This window comes from Penicillium argentinense (genome assembly GCF_028826775.1).
Source record: "Penicillium argentinense strain IBT 30761 chromosome Unknown utg000009l_segment0_segment0, whole genome shotgun sequence".
Lineage (NCBI taxonomy): Eukaryota > Fungi > Ascomycota > Eurotiomycetes > Eurotiales > Aspergillaceae > Penicillium > Penicillium argentinense.
Genome location: NW_026622668.1, coordinates 457,576 through 472,869, shown reverse-complemented (window position 1 = coordinate 472,869; position 15,294 = coordinate 457,576). Strand labels below are relative to the sequence as shown.

The 15,294-nt window shown below is 52.6% G+C and overlaps 5 protein-coding genes across 5 annotated transcripts; 3 read left to right on the top strand and 2 right to left on the bottom strand.

The window, feature by feature from the left end:
* Positions 1 to 167: 167 nt before the first annotated feature.
* On the bottom strand, positions 168 to 1,710 carry N7532_007775 (uncharacterized protein; the record flags this gene model as incomplete). The annotated part of the gene is made up of 4 exons (XM_056620267.1): positions 168 to 821; positions 891 to 968; positions 1,077 to 1,485; positions 1,553 to 1,710. 4 exons carry the CDS (start codon positions 1,708 to 1,710, stop codon positions 168 to 170), a joined length of 1,299 nt encoding a protein of 432 aa, XP_056471073.1.
* A 615-nt stretch (positions 1,711 to 2,325) lies between these two features.
* Positions 2,326 to 3,211, bottom strand: N7532_007774 (uncharacterized protein; the record flags this gene model as incomplete). Its single annotated transcript, XM_056620266.1, has 2 exons — positions 2,326 to 2,915; positions 3,136 to 3,211. 2 exons carry the CDS (start codon positions 3,209 to 3,211, stop codon positions 2,326 to 2,328), a joined length of 666 nt encoding a protein of 221 aa, XP_056471072.1.
* A 1,571-nt stretch (positions 3,212 to 4,782) lies between these two features.
* On the top strand, positions 4,783 to 6,573 carry N7532_007773 (Zn(II)2Cys6 transcription factor; the record flags this gene model as incomplete). Its single annotated transcript, XM_056620265.1, has 1 exon — positions 4,783 to 6,573. One exon carries the CDS (start codon positions 4,783 to 4,785, stop codon positions 6,571 to 6,573), a length of 1,791 nt encoding a protein of 596 aa, XP_056471071.1.
* Positions 6,574 to 7,764: 1,191 nt separating this feature from the next.
* Positions 7,765 to 9,788, top strand: N7532_007772 (putative amino acid permease; the record flags this gene model as incomplete). The annotated part of the gene is made up of 7 exons (XM_056620264.1): positions 7,765 to 7,866; positions 7,922 to 7,942; positions 8,022 to 8,070; positions 8,133 to 8,899; positions 8,975 to 9,097; positions 9,144 to 9,546; positions 9,604 to 9,788. 7 exons carry the CDS (start codon positions 7,765 to 7,767, stop codon positions 9,786 to 9,788), a joined length of 1,650 nt encoding a protein of 549 aa, XP_056471070.1.
* A 1,034-nt stretch (positions 9,789 to 10,822) lies between these two features.
* N7532_007771 (putative nicotinamide nucleotide transhydrogenase) lies at positions 10,823 to 14,218 on the top strand (the record flags this gene model as incomplete). The annotated part of the gene is made up of 3 exons (XM_056620263.1): positions 10,823 to 13,802; positions 13,853 to 14,041; positions 14,112 to 14,218. 3 exons carry the CDS (start codon positions 10,823 to 10,825, stop codon positions 14,216 to 14,218), a joined length of 3,276 nt encoding a protein of 1,091 aa, XP_056471069.1.
* Between the last annotated feature and the right edge of the window lie 1,076 nt (positions 14,219 to 15,294).

Here is a 15,294-nt window from a genome sequence, read left to right as displayed (position 1 = left end):
GAGAGACAAAACCATTACTCATTATATTCCAATAGTATTAAAGTACTCTATCACAATCAAAACATGCGCAACAAAATACCGCTGCTCTCCACCTGCGCCATCTTCCTCCACTCCACCATTCCGAGGCTATCGGCACCTTCAAGCTATAGCTGAGGGTACGAAGGCGACTAGGCACCGCCTCCAGCACCACCCCAAGCCATCTTGGGCCCAGCACTAGCTTTGATCCTTTTTTTCGTCATTATTCTATGCAATGGCGGCAGCGGTGGTGGTGGCAGCCCTGCCACGGACCCCGGGGGCACGTAGGTTGCCAAAGCCCCAAGCCACGCAGGAAATTGACCAGCAGGGAGACCGTATGTTTGGTAGTCTGGACCACGAGCACTAACGTATGCATTGTCCACACGAGGGAGCTCATTCGTGATGCCGGTCTTGAGTCTACTAAGCCACAGCGTGCCGTTCCCATCGGGGGCAGTGGCCGTGAACACCAGATGGCGCAGCCAATTCCCACTCGTTCTTGCCCAACCGAGCGGGACTTGCCCCCGGCGAACGAGACAGAAGCTTCTGCACCAGCGAGTGTATTCATAGTTGTTTGCGTCTCGCAGGGTAATGTCTATCAAAAATAAAGGCTCAATGTGCGTATTTCGCGCTGCGTCAAAAATTATGACTCCGACATAGCTAGCTTGAGTGAGGCCCATCCAGCAGAGGTCGTATAGCTCGGCTTCGGAGATTTCGGGATGTGTTGAGCCTGTGTCATCCAGGAAGGACAGGGTGAGGGTCCCCGCGTCACCCTGCGTGTTCCCTGGAAGGCTGACAGTGCAGTCGATCTGGAAAAAGAGAAGAGGGAGGGTTAGGTTGCAATTTCAATATGGAATTCAATCAGAGGGTTTACATACATTGTGTAGGTGATCCCTACCTCTAGGTGCAACCGGCATGGTCTGGGCCTTCTGCATGCTTGGTCCCGGTCCGCTCATCTATTCATCGAGGATAACGCCATGTCAGCTTGTTGACCCATCGACATCGCTGAACGGCATCCGGGCCCGGGCCGAAATAGACTTCATGACCGGCGCGGGTGAACCTACTCCTTCGATCCAGAACCCTTTATCCGCCGGCCCATGCTGGCTCAATGCGAGATCGACATCATTCCAGTCAAATGGTACCTGCCCTTGACCCATACTCGTCCCGTTCGACCAATATGACACATGTCCATCCTTCCATGCCAGCTGTCCTGATCGATAATGGGCCATAATCGCGTCCACATTAGGGATCTGCTGCTGCGGATCCCCGTCCGTGGCAAGATGGGTCCTGATCGCCTGTAGACTTTTCAGTCTCGTAACAGTGTCCTCGCTGAGACCCATGGGCTCGGAGGCAAGCATTGCGTTTTTCACTTTCAACCAATATTCGTACCGTACAAGGCGATGCTTCCACCAGTCAGGCATGATACCGTCGTCAATTCGGTCTTTGCATCGTTGGATGTGCCTCTCGATATCACTACAAAGCCGCATCAGTACCTGTATCATCATCCAATCAACGATTTGGCCGAGAAGGCCGGACATACTGCTCTGGGATATCATTGTCATGCGAGTTCCAGTCCAATTCAGGAGGAATCTTTTTGTAATCCGTAATGGGCGGGTTCTGCTTTGGATATCGTGTGTATGGAGCATAGGGGTTCGGTCCTGTGTACAGGCGCACGTCTGCGTGGCCGCGTGGTGGCATGTTGCAGGGTGACAAGCGTAGTTTTGAAACAAAGGCTTGGGACACAGAAGGAAGCAAGAGAGGTTGATGTGAGGGTTGAGAGAGTTCGGCGGGGTAAAGAATTGACAAGAAGACAGAGATGAAAGTAGAGGCGGACTCAAATTTATGCATCGGAGGCGGTGATGAACGACATCAAGAACACTCGGTGAGCCGAGAGTGAAAAATCAAAGAAGCTCGAGCTCTTTGGATCTTTTCAATTCAAGTTCTCAAAGGACTTCTAGTAGGACTTTTCACAGCCTGGTGCGACGCCCACGCGCGGAGCCCCGCTGAAATCGACCATGCACCGAATGCTCACCACAAAGCCCTCTCTGTGTTTCCGATTGCTGCACTCCAACATTCAAATTCCGTTGAGGTATTTCAACCGCAACTTATCAGTCAGCATAGCTTGTGAAAGGCGGAGGTTACAATCTTGAATGGGCTCACAATGTTGGGATCCCCCGGTCCATCGTGTTTACTGCTTTCGAGTGTTCCTCTGAGGATCGAGTGCCAATCAGCAACGAACACCCATGTCAATCGTTGCTGTCAAAGAGAATCTTTTGTCCCCTCTCTCTTTCAGTCACATTTTCCTTTCACTTCTCATGAGAAACGTATCCCTGCGCCACCATTCACTCGTCGCTCGCGAACTTCGACAGGTAAATCCGAATTCCCATCGGGCAGGATGACCACCGCCACTTTGTCCTCCTTGTTAAGCTCAGGCCGGCCCGTCACCAACTGAGCAAGTGCTGCGATGGCCGCCCCAGAAGATCTCCCACAAAACACTTCCTCCTCTCTCACGAGTCGACGTACAAGCTGAAACGAGTCTCGATCGAAGGTCTTGATCCAGATACTGGGCTCACTCTGGTCCAGCACTGCCGGCACAAATTCATACCCCATGCCCTCGACCTTGTACTCGTCTTTGAGTTTGTCGAGGGAGTCAGGCTGGGCAAGAACTGAGCCTATTGGGTCCGCTCCGACAACGAGGATGTCCGATTTGTGCTTTTTCAGTCCCCTTGACAACCCAGTTACGGCCCCCTGTTCCAGCGCCACTGACCACCATGTCCACTTCCCTTTTGTCGGCCAGCAACTCTCCTCCGCCGTCCCAGACTCGTGTGCCGCCGGGTTCTCGGAATTCGCATATTGATCCAGGATATAAGAGTTTGGGTCTACTCTGGAGACGTTGAGCGACGCTAATGATCGAGTCGGCAGAGTCGATGGGTACGCCCGCTGGAATGCGAACAACTTGTGCACCCAGCGCGGTCAATATCTGCTCTTTTTCGAGGGACATCTATTCGGAGATCGTGATGATACATCTGTATCATTTGGCGGCGGCCATCATGACGATGGCAAACCCTCTATCGAGCAGAAATGAGCCTTGATTGAGGAGTACAGAACGGTAAACAGACTTACGTGTGTTGCCGCTTGGTGCCTCGATTAGTGTATCGCCCGGCTTGATCTTGTCCCCCTTCTCGGCATGTTCGATCATTCGCTTGGCAATGCGGTCCTTCACTTAGCCCCGGGCGTTGATAAACTCCAGCTTGGCAAAGGCCTGGCATTTGATTCCAAGCGCGGCCGGAAGACGGTTGATGCGTATCAGTGGTGTTCCCTCGATGCAGTCCGCAATGGATTCGCCTCGACCAAAAAGGCACACCGGGTGTATTAGGGACCTTCATGGTTGATTGGTTGAAACAGATGAACTGACAAAGAAGGGGTCAAAATATATTTTCAAATAGTTTCATTCAATTTCTAGTCTCAATGGGAAATTTACAGGGTGAATCTTGCTAAGACTCATTGTTCCAAAATAGGGAACAGTAAGGGCCAATTCAGAAGGGGATCGAGCGCCACTGTTTTTCACCCTCTCGAGCCAGCCTGTGCCTACCTCGACTGGTTCTTACTCTACTATTTAGGGGGGCTTTGCGCTGAGTAGCCCTTGTTGCATCGGGTTTGGATTTTTGGGACTTTGACGACTTCTGAGATACCTGTATGCCCTAGCCATGCCGACGCCGGTGGATGGGATTATGCTCCTTAACCATTACTTGCTGTCAAGTCACTAGTGTAATCAGTGGATTTTTCAGTGAATTGACGCACAAATGCATGGCCAAGAAATGCCCCATTGGCTGGTGTTCGCATGGCTAGAGCGTATAGGTATTGCAGAAGTCGCCAGCTATTCCCTTCTTGCGATGTTTTGATTAGTGCGGTGGCTTTAACGGTTCCGAAATCTTGGAAAGTCTCTCTTTCATCCAAAACGCAGCGGGAAGTGTAACAAGTCCCTTTGACTGTCGGCTCGCCCACCGAGGACTCAAAACCTTGCATTTCGCAATGCCTCGGCTCTCACGACTGCCCTCGAGGGATCACCTCATGTTCTCAGCGTCAATTACTCTGGTCTTGCGAGTCATCCCCAGCGGCGGATTGCGATCCAGCAGCACCGAGATGGCATGGGTGGAGGCATGATCTCGTTTCGCATTCGAGGGGGTTCAAAAGCAGCTCAAGCGTTCTGCACCTCGTCCAAGCTGTTTTTCTCGGCGGAAGGTTTGAGAGGCTTGGAGAGTATTTGTGCGATCCCCACGGTCATGACGCATAATTGCATGTCGAAAGAGGCAAGGCATCAAGCTGGTGTTTTTGATCATTTGATCCGGCTGAGTGTTGGTGTGGAGAATGTTGGAGATCTGGTGGAGGATGTGTTCGAGACGCTGAGGGCTGTAAGTACCCGCCATTAGTATGCCTTTCTCTAGGATAGGGTACTATACGCTTGGATCGCATGGTAAACACTGCACTTGCCTCTTCAAAATCACACTATTTTCGGCTGGCCATTAAGCATTTCAGTTTTGGTGTATTCTTGAACATAACAATTACTCTTCCTTCGCAGACTCTTGTCGAACTTCTTCACGCCGATCGCCGTGGCTGTGGCGAGGCTCTCTCCGCTTTTGCGCTAACAGCCACGACATCCTTCTCAGCCTTTTCTTGGCCTCGTTTCGTCTTGATCTGTCGGCCATGCTCCCACCCCGGACCTCCTCGACTTAATGTCGCTGCTGCCCGCTGTGCTGCCACTCACCCCCCATGGAGATGCGTGAGGGCGCTCCATTGCCGACCGAGTCGCCGTCCCCCACCACCGATGCGACGACCGACCAACCGCGACGGAAGCGACAGCGTCGCTGGCACCACCGAGGTTTTACTGGGTGTCAGACATGCAGGAGGCGCCATGTGCGTTGCGATGAGGCCTCGCCGACTTGCAACAACTGCATGCGGCTTGGGCTGGATTGTTCTGGCACCCAGGGCATGACCTTCAAAGTGTTCGGCGGCCCGAAGAAGGACAAGGAGACACCACAGTCCAATCCGCCGCAGAAACGGAGGAAACTCGACAGCCCGGACTCCTCGAGCGAGTCGTCGACCGGGAGTCCGGGTATTGTGGTCAAGAGGGAGGAGGAGCCGTGCGATGGCCTGGTGGTGTCGCCGACGACGCTGCCGTTGCCCAAGACGATGCAGTTTCAATTCCGCTTCCAGGAACCCATCTCCCCGGCCAACCTGATGGCCTCGACAATTCAATCGCCTGACGATCGCTACTACACGCATTTTATCGATCAGGTCTCGACCCTGCTTTTGATCTACGACAATTCCATGAACACGAATCCGTACCGGAGTTGTTTTCCCGATTTCGCACGATCGTCGCCATCGATGGTCGGCGCCATGCAGGCCCTGGGCGCATTGCACCTCGCCAACACCTCGGTCGGTCCACCGCGCAACAAGCATTTCCAGCATGCCATGGGCAAGTACGGAGAAGTGGTGAAGCTGTTTCGCGATCGGTATACCCAGCCGAGCGAGCAGCTGGGCATGACGGACTTTGCGACATGTCTCTTGTTATGTTTATTTGAGGTGAGTAAAGGACGATGCACGAATGATGGAAAAAGTGCTGACACTATTATTGATAAGATGATGGACTCGCAACAACAGAACTGGAAGGTTCACCTCAAGGGAGCACGCGCAATTTACAACCTCATCTTTTTCCCACACGCCAATAGCCCCGCTCACGAAGAAAAACGACTCGTTGAAACAAATCACCCTCTACGATCGTTTCTGGTCTCATTATTATCATATCTCGATGTGGCTGGTGCCTGTGCGACCCCCGGTGGGACAGTCGTGCAAGGCAATTACTGGAAGACCCTGGGAGGCGGATGGGAATACAATCTGGGGATTCCGAGCTTGTCCTCGGGGACGATGCCAGACAACCCCCGTCTAGTCGAGCTCCGCGCCGCATGGTCCGGCATGATGGAGGTGCAGGCGGAGATTAGCACCTTTGCCCGCGATAAACAATGGATGTCTCCCGAACACCAGGATATGATCTACAAGGAGATCTTCCATCGGTTGGTGATTTGGCGTGCCAGTACTCCGGTGAGCCTGCAACTACTTGGGGACATGGACCTGGACGATGACTCTCTGGCTCGATTTCCGTTCCCAGACATGCTGGAATACGTGGGCTGCATCGAGGCCTACGAAAAGGCGACCTTCGTGCATTTGCATCAGGTGGCTGGAGCCGGCCGACCGAACTGGATCTCCGATCGAACGTATTTGGACATGCTAATCACGCGTATCATCACCTTGATTCGCAAGCTTTCCAAAGACGTAGGCCAGCTGGCTGTGTTGTGGCCACTTTTTATCGCGGGCCAAGAGACTCGACAGAATCACGAACAGGAATACGTCCGTGCCACCATGCATGAACTCCGGCGTTTTGGCTTCAGGAACGTTGACAAGGCTTTTCAGCTCCTAGAGGATCTTTGGTTCAAGCGACGCGTTTTCCCCGAGGGATGGACTGAAACCCTGGACGAGATCCAGTCGAATATTCTTCTTCCATGAGCTTGCTCATCAGACCATGCATCCATATATAATACTCCGTCCCCACTCAGCAATCATTCTCGACCGGCTTCGACGCCGTCTACACTTCTCTTTTGGAGCGTATCATTTCGCGGACTGCTTGTGACACATCTCTTTGACATTACCGGTTATTTTCATCCTTGCATTATTGTTTCATATATCCATCACGCTTACATATACCACCCGCCAGACTACTGCATCTCTGGCCTACATACACCATGTTACGATCTAGCACATGCATGTCCCAACTTCAATCTCCCGATACATAGTTATTTGTAGAGCGGACCCAAATTTTGCACTTTTGCCTTTTTGCACATAATACTACGACCATACACACTCTAAGAAATCAGGCCCGATGTCATCTCGCAGAAATCAACTTGTCATGTCGTCCCATCTGTCGATCGAGGCTTGATCGCGAAGCTGGCAGGCCCCAAAAGTGGACCCGCTCGCAACCGGTTTCTCAACAAATGAAACACGCCGTGGCTGTTGATCTTCAAGATCCTGCGGGCATGCGATGGCGCAGTGACGCTGTCAGCGTATCGTGAATTCTGCGTTCGTTTGACCCCGTTTTGTACCACCCTTTTTCCGTCTCATCTAATGTGCATGGTCTGATATCGCTGGGACCTTAAGGGTAGATTAAGGACTGATCCCCCACCGTGGGTCGCGACTAACCGTAGCTAAAAAGAACGAAGCACTTGCGGACCAGACAGCTCCGGTTGTACTATTAAATCTACGAAGCTCGATTCCGTTCTTGCAACATCACAATGTGATAAGTTAGGTCAGCCTGCGTCCACCGTCCGCGTGGGAGGGTGATGATTGGATGACTATTACAATACATCTTCGACAAGGACGTTTTCATTTTCTTATTCTGCAATTTGCCTCGCCTCGACAGTTATAACTTTTGTTTTTATTTTTATTTTTATTTTTTTTCTTTTAGCAAAAACAACCGATATCGGGCAGTGGACCGGTTAGTGTAGTGCTCTGGACTAACTCTGGTGCTGGGTGTGTACTTCGCGGACTTTCCCGTATTTTATTTTAGGTGGGCCCGCGCGACTCGGGGCCAAAAGCTAAAATCGGGGAAATTTTTTTAACCTGCAACAAACCCTTCACGTTACACTGCGATCGGGACAGGGAGTCTATACCGGTGTTTGCGATTCTCCGCTCTTTCTGGAAATGGTGCACGAGCACGAGGATCTGGTCGTCGATCGCGACGACCTGGTCGCTGGCGAGACCGATCGTAGTGAGACAGAGTCCAAGGACGATGCCGCCCTGCTGGTGAGTACCAAGCTGTTGGAAGATTAAGATCGGACTATTCTAACAATGTACACAGCGGACGATGGGATATAAGCCGGTATGTGATCACTATTATCGACACTTCTAGCGGAATGCTGAGTGATCGACATGCTTGATGCTTATTTCATCCATGACAGGTACTGCACCGGACATACTCGCTCTTTGAGAACTTTGCCACGACATTCGGTACGTATCAGATCTTGTCTTACCTGCCATGCATCTGCTATACATCTGCTAAACTCATCCAGCGGCCCTCTACTTCGTCGGCGGAGTGCGCGTCACCTTCAGCACTGGTGTCGCCGCCGGTGGAAACCTGGCCTATTGGACCAGCTATCTGGTCACCATGGTCTTCACCTTCATCACCGCCGCTGTCATCGCAGAGGTCTGCTCGGCCTCCCCGTCAGCCGGCTCCATCTATCTGTGGGCTGCCGAGGCCGGTGGTCCTCGATACGGCCGGCTGCTCGGCTTCATCGTCGCGTGGTGGAGTACCACCGCCTGGACGACCTTCTGCGCCAGCAACACCCAGTCCGCGGTGAACTACATGCTTGCCGAACTGACTGTCTTCAATGTGGACTTTCCCAAAGACACCGACGACGTCAAGTTCCGCGCTGTTCAGTGGATCTGCACTGAGATCCTGCTGGCCCTCGCCGCTTTTCTCAACTTTATGCCGCCGCGGTTCTTCAAGGCTGTTTTCTGGCTCTCGGCCAGCGTGGTCATGTTAGATTTCTTCCTGAACCTCATTTGGTTGCCCATCGGTACGTCCCAGACCTGGGGCTTCCGCACGACCCACGAGGCTTTCATGACTACCTACAATGGAACCGGTGCTCCGGATGGCTGGAATTGGTGTCTTTCGTACCTGGCTACTGCCGGTATTCTGATCGGATTTGATGCGTCTGGTCATGTTGCCGAAGAGACCAAGAACGCTTCGATGACGGCCGCCCGTGGTATTTTCTGGAGTACCGTCGCTAGTGGATTCGGCGGGCTTGCGACGATCATCCTGTTCCTGTTCTGTGCGGTAGGTTTCAGTCTGACACACCCCATAATTGCACCTGTGTTGAACTTTGTCACTAATTCTCGTTCTTATGAGTAGCCCGATACTGAGACGCTGATGAGCTTCGGCTCCCCTCAGCCATTCGTCATGCTCTATGAAGCTGTCCTTGGTCGGGGCGGTCACGTCTTTATGAACGTCATCTGTGTCGTTGCTCTATGGCTGGTAAGATACATCCTAACATTCTTCTGTTCTGTCTGACTTGTTGTAGAACACCGCGATTGCAATAATCGCCGCCTCACGTCTCGTCTTTGCGGTCGCCCGTGACGGTGTCCTCCCATTCTCTGGCTGGGTCTCCCAAGTACACAACGGTCAGCCCCGGAACGCCGTCATCGTCGTCTGGGGTGTTGCCGCCCTCGTGACATGCACCATTCTCCCCTCAAACGTTGCTTTCACGTCCCTGGTCTCTGCCGCCGGTGTTCCGAGCGCGGCCGCCTACGGCCTTATCTGTCTGGGCCGACTGCTCTGCACTCCGAAGCGATTCCCCAAGCCTGCTTGGAGTCTGGGTCGTTGGAGCAAGCCGTTCCAGTTCATCGGTGTGTTCTGGAATGGATGGGTAGTTGCTGTTCTGTTCTCCCCCTATGCCTGGCCTGTCACTGGCGCGAACCTGAACTGTGAGTTCCAAGTTTCGTTATAGGAGGTCTTTATATTAAATGCTAACCTCTGACTAGACGCCCCCATCATCATGTCTGGTGTCACCATCTTTGCGCTGATCTCCTACTTTGCCATGCCGGAGAGCGCCTGGCTTCCCAGCAACCGCATCTCGCACTTTATTGACAGCAAGGGTGCTGTCGAGACGGTGGAGGAGGTCGAGCCTTCGACACAGGATGAGCCGAATGTTGTGAAGCGTCGATGATGTCGGTCATCAAAGATTTCCTTAATAGTGGGTGAGCTCTGCGAGGGAAATACCCGATGAGATCGAGCTGGTTAGAGCCACCATAATTACTGTACATTGGAGCAGCATTAGTGCTCTAGAGTTGCTGCCATATTAGAAACGATCTCTGCATCTATGTTTTGAATTATAATTAAAAAATTTTTTTTTGAGGGATGATAGGACAAGGAGAATATAGATTCGAGGTCCAGCGTGTGTCGAGAGTACATGTGGTAAAGGTCATGAATCACATGACTTCTGCTTAGGTACGGACTTCTTAATCAGGACTCCGTGGTCGAGATTTGCTGCAGTGTTGCTGTGTAGGGTAATGATATGTCTGATACTACCCTAGGGTAGGGCATCTGACAAGCTATAGGTCCGATCTTTAGCCAAAGAGGAACTCGAGAAAACAGCTTGAATACCGAGCCTCAAAGCTGTAAGATCTTAATTAGAACTGGTGCAACCGACAGCATTCTCCATCAAGCAGCGTAGCTCCCCCATCGAAGTCCTGGGGCTACCATTGCACAGTTTTCATCTAGAGGTATGGTGCGTCTATTTACGAATCTCCTGTGGGGGTATCTATAGTATACTATGGGACCACTATTACTACCGCGGCAGAACTGATGTGGGACCCAGCCGGGCGATCCGCGACCTCCACCACCCCCGCACCCCACGGGGATTAAGTGTGGCGTCCTCCGTCCAGTCAATCCTCGCTGCGTCCTGCGAACGGCCCCCAAACCATTCGCAGCAAATCAACGAATCCTCCGACGCGGACTGTTTCATCGCAAGGTCGCTTCTCCCCCTCACACGAACACCTCCGATCCTCGCTACTTTCTCACCCAAGCGCCCTCCGCCCTTCTCTTCTCCCTCTCAACCTCCTCCACTCCTTTCGATGCGCCTTCCCTGGTGATACCTTCGTGCCCTGCGATTCCATCATGAGTGCCCCGCTGCCTTTGCGGTCGCTAGGGCCGTGTCTCGTACTAGGTGCGCGTGTGGGGAGATCCTTGACAACACAAGGTATGTCGCGCGTCACAGCAGTGCAGGCGGTGCGATGCACCAGCAATGCATTTTCTCACCAGCTGGTCCAGTTGCTAATTCCTTCTCGAACAGTCTCTCAGCTTAGGCAGCTCGCGTTTCTTTCAACTTCGCAGCGAAAGCCCTGTTGCTCGCTCCAGCCGCCCTGTCAATGGATCGCCAAGCGCGCTGCTTCGACCACCCCTCCGGCCTCGGATCCCGTCTCGACCATCCCCTACAGCTCGTTGACCGTGGGCGTGCCCCGCGAGACATACGAAAATGAGCGCCGTGTGGCCATCACCCCACAGAACGTGGGCATGCTCCTCAAGAAGGGCTTCTCGCGCGTCCTCATTGAACGCGGTGCTGGTGAAGGTGCGCAGCTCTTAGACGATGCGTACGTCAAGGCGGGCGCGACACTGGTCGACCGCGACGCGATCTACTCGGAGAGTGACATTGTCATGAAGGTCCGCAACCCGCAGATTGACGGGCCTTTCAACGAAGTGCAGGCTCTCCGCAAAGGCTCAACGATTATCTCTTTCTTGTACCCGGCCCAGAACAAGTCCATTGTGGAGGCCCTCGCCGCTCGTGGTGTGACCTCGTTTGCTATGGACAAGATACCTCGAATTTCCCGTGCTCAGACCTTTGATGCACTGAGCTCCATGGCCAACATCGCTGGTTACAAAGCTGTTCTCGAGGCATCGAACCATTTCGGACGCTTCCTGACCGGCCAGGTTACTGCTGCTGGAAAAATCCCCCCAAGCAAAATGCTCGTCATCGGTGCGGGTGTTGCGGGTCTGAGTGCAATAGCCTCGGCCCGGAGGATGGGGGCTATCGTGCGCGGCTTCGATACTCGTCCCGCTGTACGCGAACAGGTGCAATCGCTCGGTGCTGAGTTTATTGAGGTCGATATCCAGGAGGATGGCGCGGGCCAGGGTGGTTACGCCAAGGAAATGTCTAAAGAATTCATCGAGGCCGAGATGAAGCTCTTCATGGAGCAGGCTCGCGAAGTTGACATTATCATCACCACGGCATTGATTCCTGGACGGCCTGCGCCAAAGCTGATCACTAAGGAAATGGTGGCTGCCATGAAGCCGGGTTCGGTTATTGTTGATCTTGCAGCCGAGGCCGGTGGAAACTGTGAAGCTACCGTGCCTGGACAGCTCGCCAGCTACAAGGACGTGACGATTATCGGCTATACCGACCTGCCTTCGCGTTTGCCTACCCAAGCCTCAACCTTGTACTCCAACAATATCACCAAATACCTCCTGTCAATGGCTCCGAAAGAGAAGTCATTCGGTATTGATTTCAATGACGAGGTAGTCCGTGGTTCGATCGTCACTCAAGACGGCGAGATCATTCCTCCGGCTGCGCCTCCCGCTCCTCCCCCCACTCCGAAGCCGGAGGCCCAGGCTGTTGCCGCGAAGAAAGAGGAAAATCTTGAGTTGACGCCGTGGCAAAAGGTTACTCGGGATGTTGCAACAGTCACCGGCGCAATGGGCACTACCCTGGCGCTCGGAAAAGCCACCGGCCCTATGTTCATGGGTAATATGATGACATTCGGTCTTGCTGGCCTGGTCGGTTACCGCGCCGTGTGGGGTGTTGCCCCTGCCCTGCACTCGCCGCTGATGAGTGTGACCAATGCTATCTCCGGTATGGTTGGTATTGGCGGTCTGTTCATTATGGGCGGTGGTTTTGTCCCGAGCACTCTTCCCGAATACCTCGGTGCTGCTTCCGTGCTGTTGGCTTTTGTCAATGTGTCGGGTGGGTTTGTGGTCACCAAGCGCATGCTGGACATGTTCAAAAGACCCACTGATCCGCCAGAGTATCCATGGCTCTATGCAATCCCGGGATTGGTGTTTGGCGGGGGCTTCGTCGCAGCTGCCAGCACGGGAATGGCTGGTCTCGTCCAGGCCGGGTATCTCGTTAGCACGATCCTCTGCATGAGCTCTATTTCCGGTCTGGCCTCGCAGCAGACTGCTCGACGTGGAAACATCTTCGGCATTCTTGGAGTGATTTCTGGAATTCTGGCTTCTCTGGCTGCTGTGGGTTTCGACACTGAAACCCTCACACAGTTCGCTGTTGTTGCTGGAACAGGTGCCATCCTTGGAGGATTGATCGGTCGTCGCATCACTCCCACTGGACTGCCACAGACTGTCGCTTCTCTGCATTCCGTGGTCGGTCTTGCGGCCGTCCTCACCAGTATTGGCAGTGTGATGGTCGACATTGATCATGATATCTCCACTCTCCACATGGTCACGGCATACATGGGTGTCCTCATCGGCGGAATCACCTTCACAGGCTCAATCATCGCCTGGGGAAAGCTTGCTGGAAAAATTTCTTCCAGCGCTAAAATCCTCCCTGGTCGTCATTTGATCAACTCAAGTCTTCTGGCCAGCAATGCTGCCACCATGGGTGCATTCGTGACGATGGCCCCAGGTAACCCTGGCATTGCAGCGGCATGTCTGGGTGCAAATACTTTGCTCAGCTTCACGAAGGGCTATACCACCACCGCTGCCATCGGCGGTGCCGATATGCCTGTGGTGATCACCGTGCTAAACGCGTATTCCGGGTTCGCGCTGGTTGCCGAAGGTCTCATGCTCAACAACCCCCTTCTGACGAGTGTGGGGAGCTTGATTGGCGTGAGCGGCTCAATTCTATCATACATAATGTGTGTCGCCATGAACAGAAGCCTCACAAATGTCATATTCGGGGGTCTGCAGGCGCCTCAGACACAAAAGAAAATCGAGGGCGAGGTCACACAGACCAGCGTCGACGATACGGTGGATGCGCTCACCAATGCTGAGAGCGTGATTATCATCGTCGGATACGGAATGGCCGTCGCCAAAGCGCAATATGCGCTGGCCGAGATTGTTCGCCTGTTGCGCGCCCGCGGTATCAATGTCCGCTTCGCCATCCACCCGGTTGCCGGCCGTATGCCTGGTCAGTGTAACGTGTTGCTCGCCGAAGCGTCCGTGCCATATGATAGTAAGTTTTGCTCCGCCCGGCTGTAAGACATTGACTAACCCGCTTTGTAGTTGTGCTCGAAATGGATGAGATCAACGACGATTTCGCCGACACAGACGTTACGCTAGTGATCGGTGCCAACGACACCGTCAACCCTATCGCGATGGAACCCGACTCTGCTATCTCGGGAATGCCCGTGCTCCACGCGTGGAAGAGTAAGGAAGTTGTTGTCATGAAGAGGGGCATGTCTTCTGGATATGGTAAGAAAAAATCTATATTAACCGTTGCTCTCCATTCCGTGCCATTGACTAACATCTTCTCCATCAATAGCGGAGGTACCCAATCCGATGTTCTTCATGCCAGGAACCAGAATGCTCTTTGGCGATGCAAAGACCTCATGCGATGCCATCAAGTCTGCCCTGGAGGCACGAAAGTAGGCATTTCATTTGCACTTAGCGTTCTCGTTTTTCGGATTGATCCCTCTGGAAGATCACTAGGCTTTTTGCCTTGGTTGTATCTTCCATGTCTGTTCTTTTGATCGGGGTTATCTGGCTAGCAGTAGCGCTAATTGCCGCCATATACCATTTGCGATTTCCATTGTAGCCTGTGCATTCTCAACAGTCAACATCAAGGTAAATTAAAGGTTACGGACAAACCTTGGCCGAGCTGAGGCCACGAGCAACAGGGCTTCAGCGACCTACCCGCATTAGGCGGTACAGGACGAATATCCGAACTCAGGGTTCTGCTCCGAAGACCAGAAATTATTTTATTACCATAATAGATACCCACTGTTAACTAGCCAATACTGATAGTGTTCACTCTGATACAACTAGCCTCATTGGATTATTCCTTCCCACAGTTGTGGAGTTAGATCATCCGAAAATAGCATGACATGTCGATCATTGGGCCGTGCTTAGTCTCGTACTGTTTCTCGCTAAGCTACGATGAAAATTTTGCAAGTAAATTTCACCAATGTCACTGACAGGTTATCATTCCAAGCATATCGGAGTCTATCTGATCAAAAGGAACATCATCCTCCAAGCCCGGTAGTCCAGCAATCGAAAGAACAACGATCATGAAAAGACTTACAACAGCACCAATGAAAAGCAAAAACCCGACCGAAATGTGCGCTCTCCAGCCACATCCATTCCCTATTCACTCAGGTTACCTAATGACGCTCGTAACCAATATAAGACGTCATATAGAATAAGACAAAATGACGCGTCAAGCAAGGCCAAGCCAGCCAAAGACGCCAACCCCACCACTGGCAGGAACATCGAGTCCAAAACCAAAAACGGAAAACAATCCGACGTCAAATTCAAATTGGGATAGAGACAAAAATCAGAAGAACCGCCGGTATATTCGCCGATCGAAAGGAGTAAACCCGTTGCAGATCCATAATTAAATCAAAGTCAAATCAGAAACAATCAGACCAGCCATTCCCGAACCGCACCGAACTGAACCGAACCAAACCCCGTTAACTGAGTAATTGAGTTACAAGCCAAGACTAAAG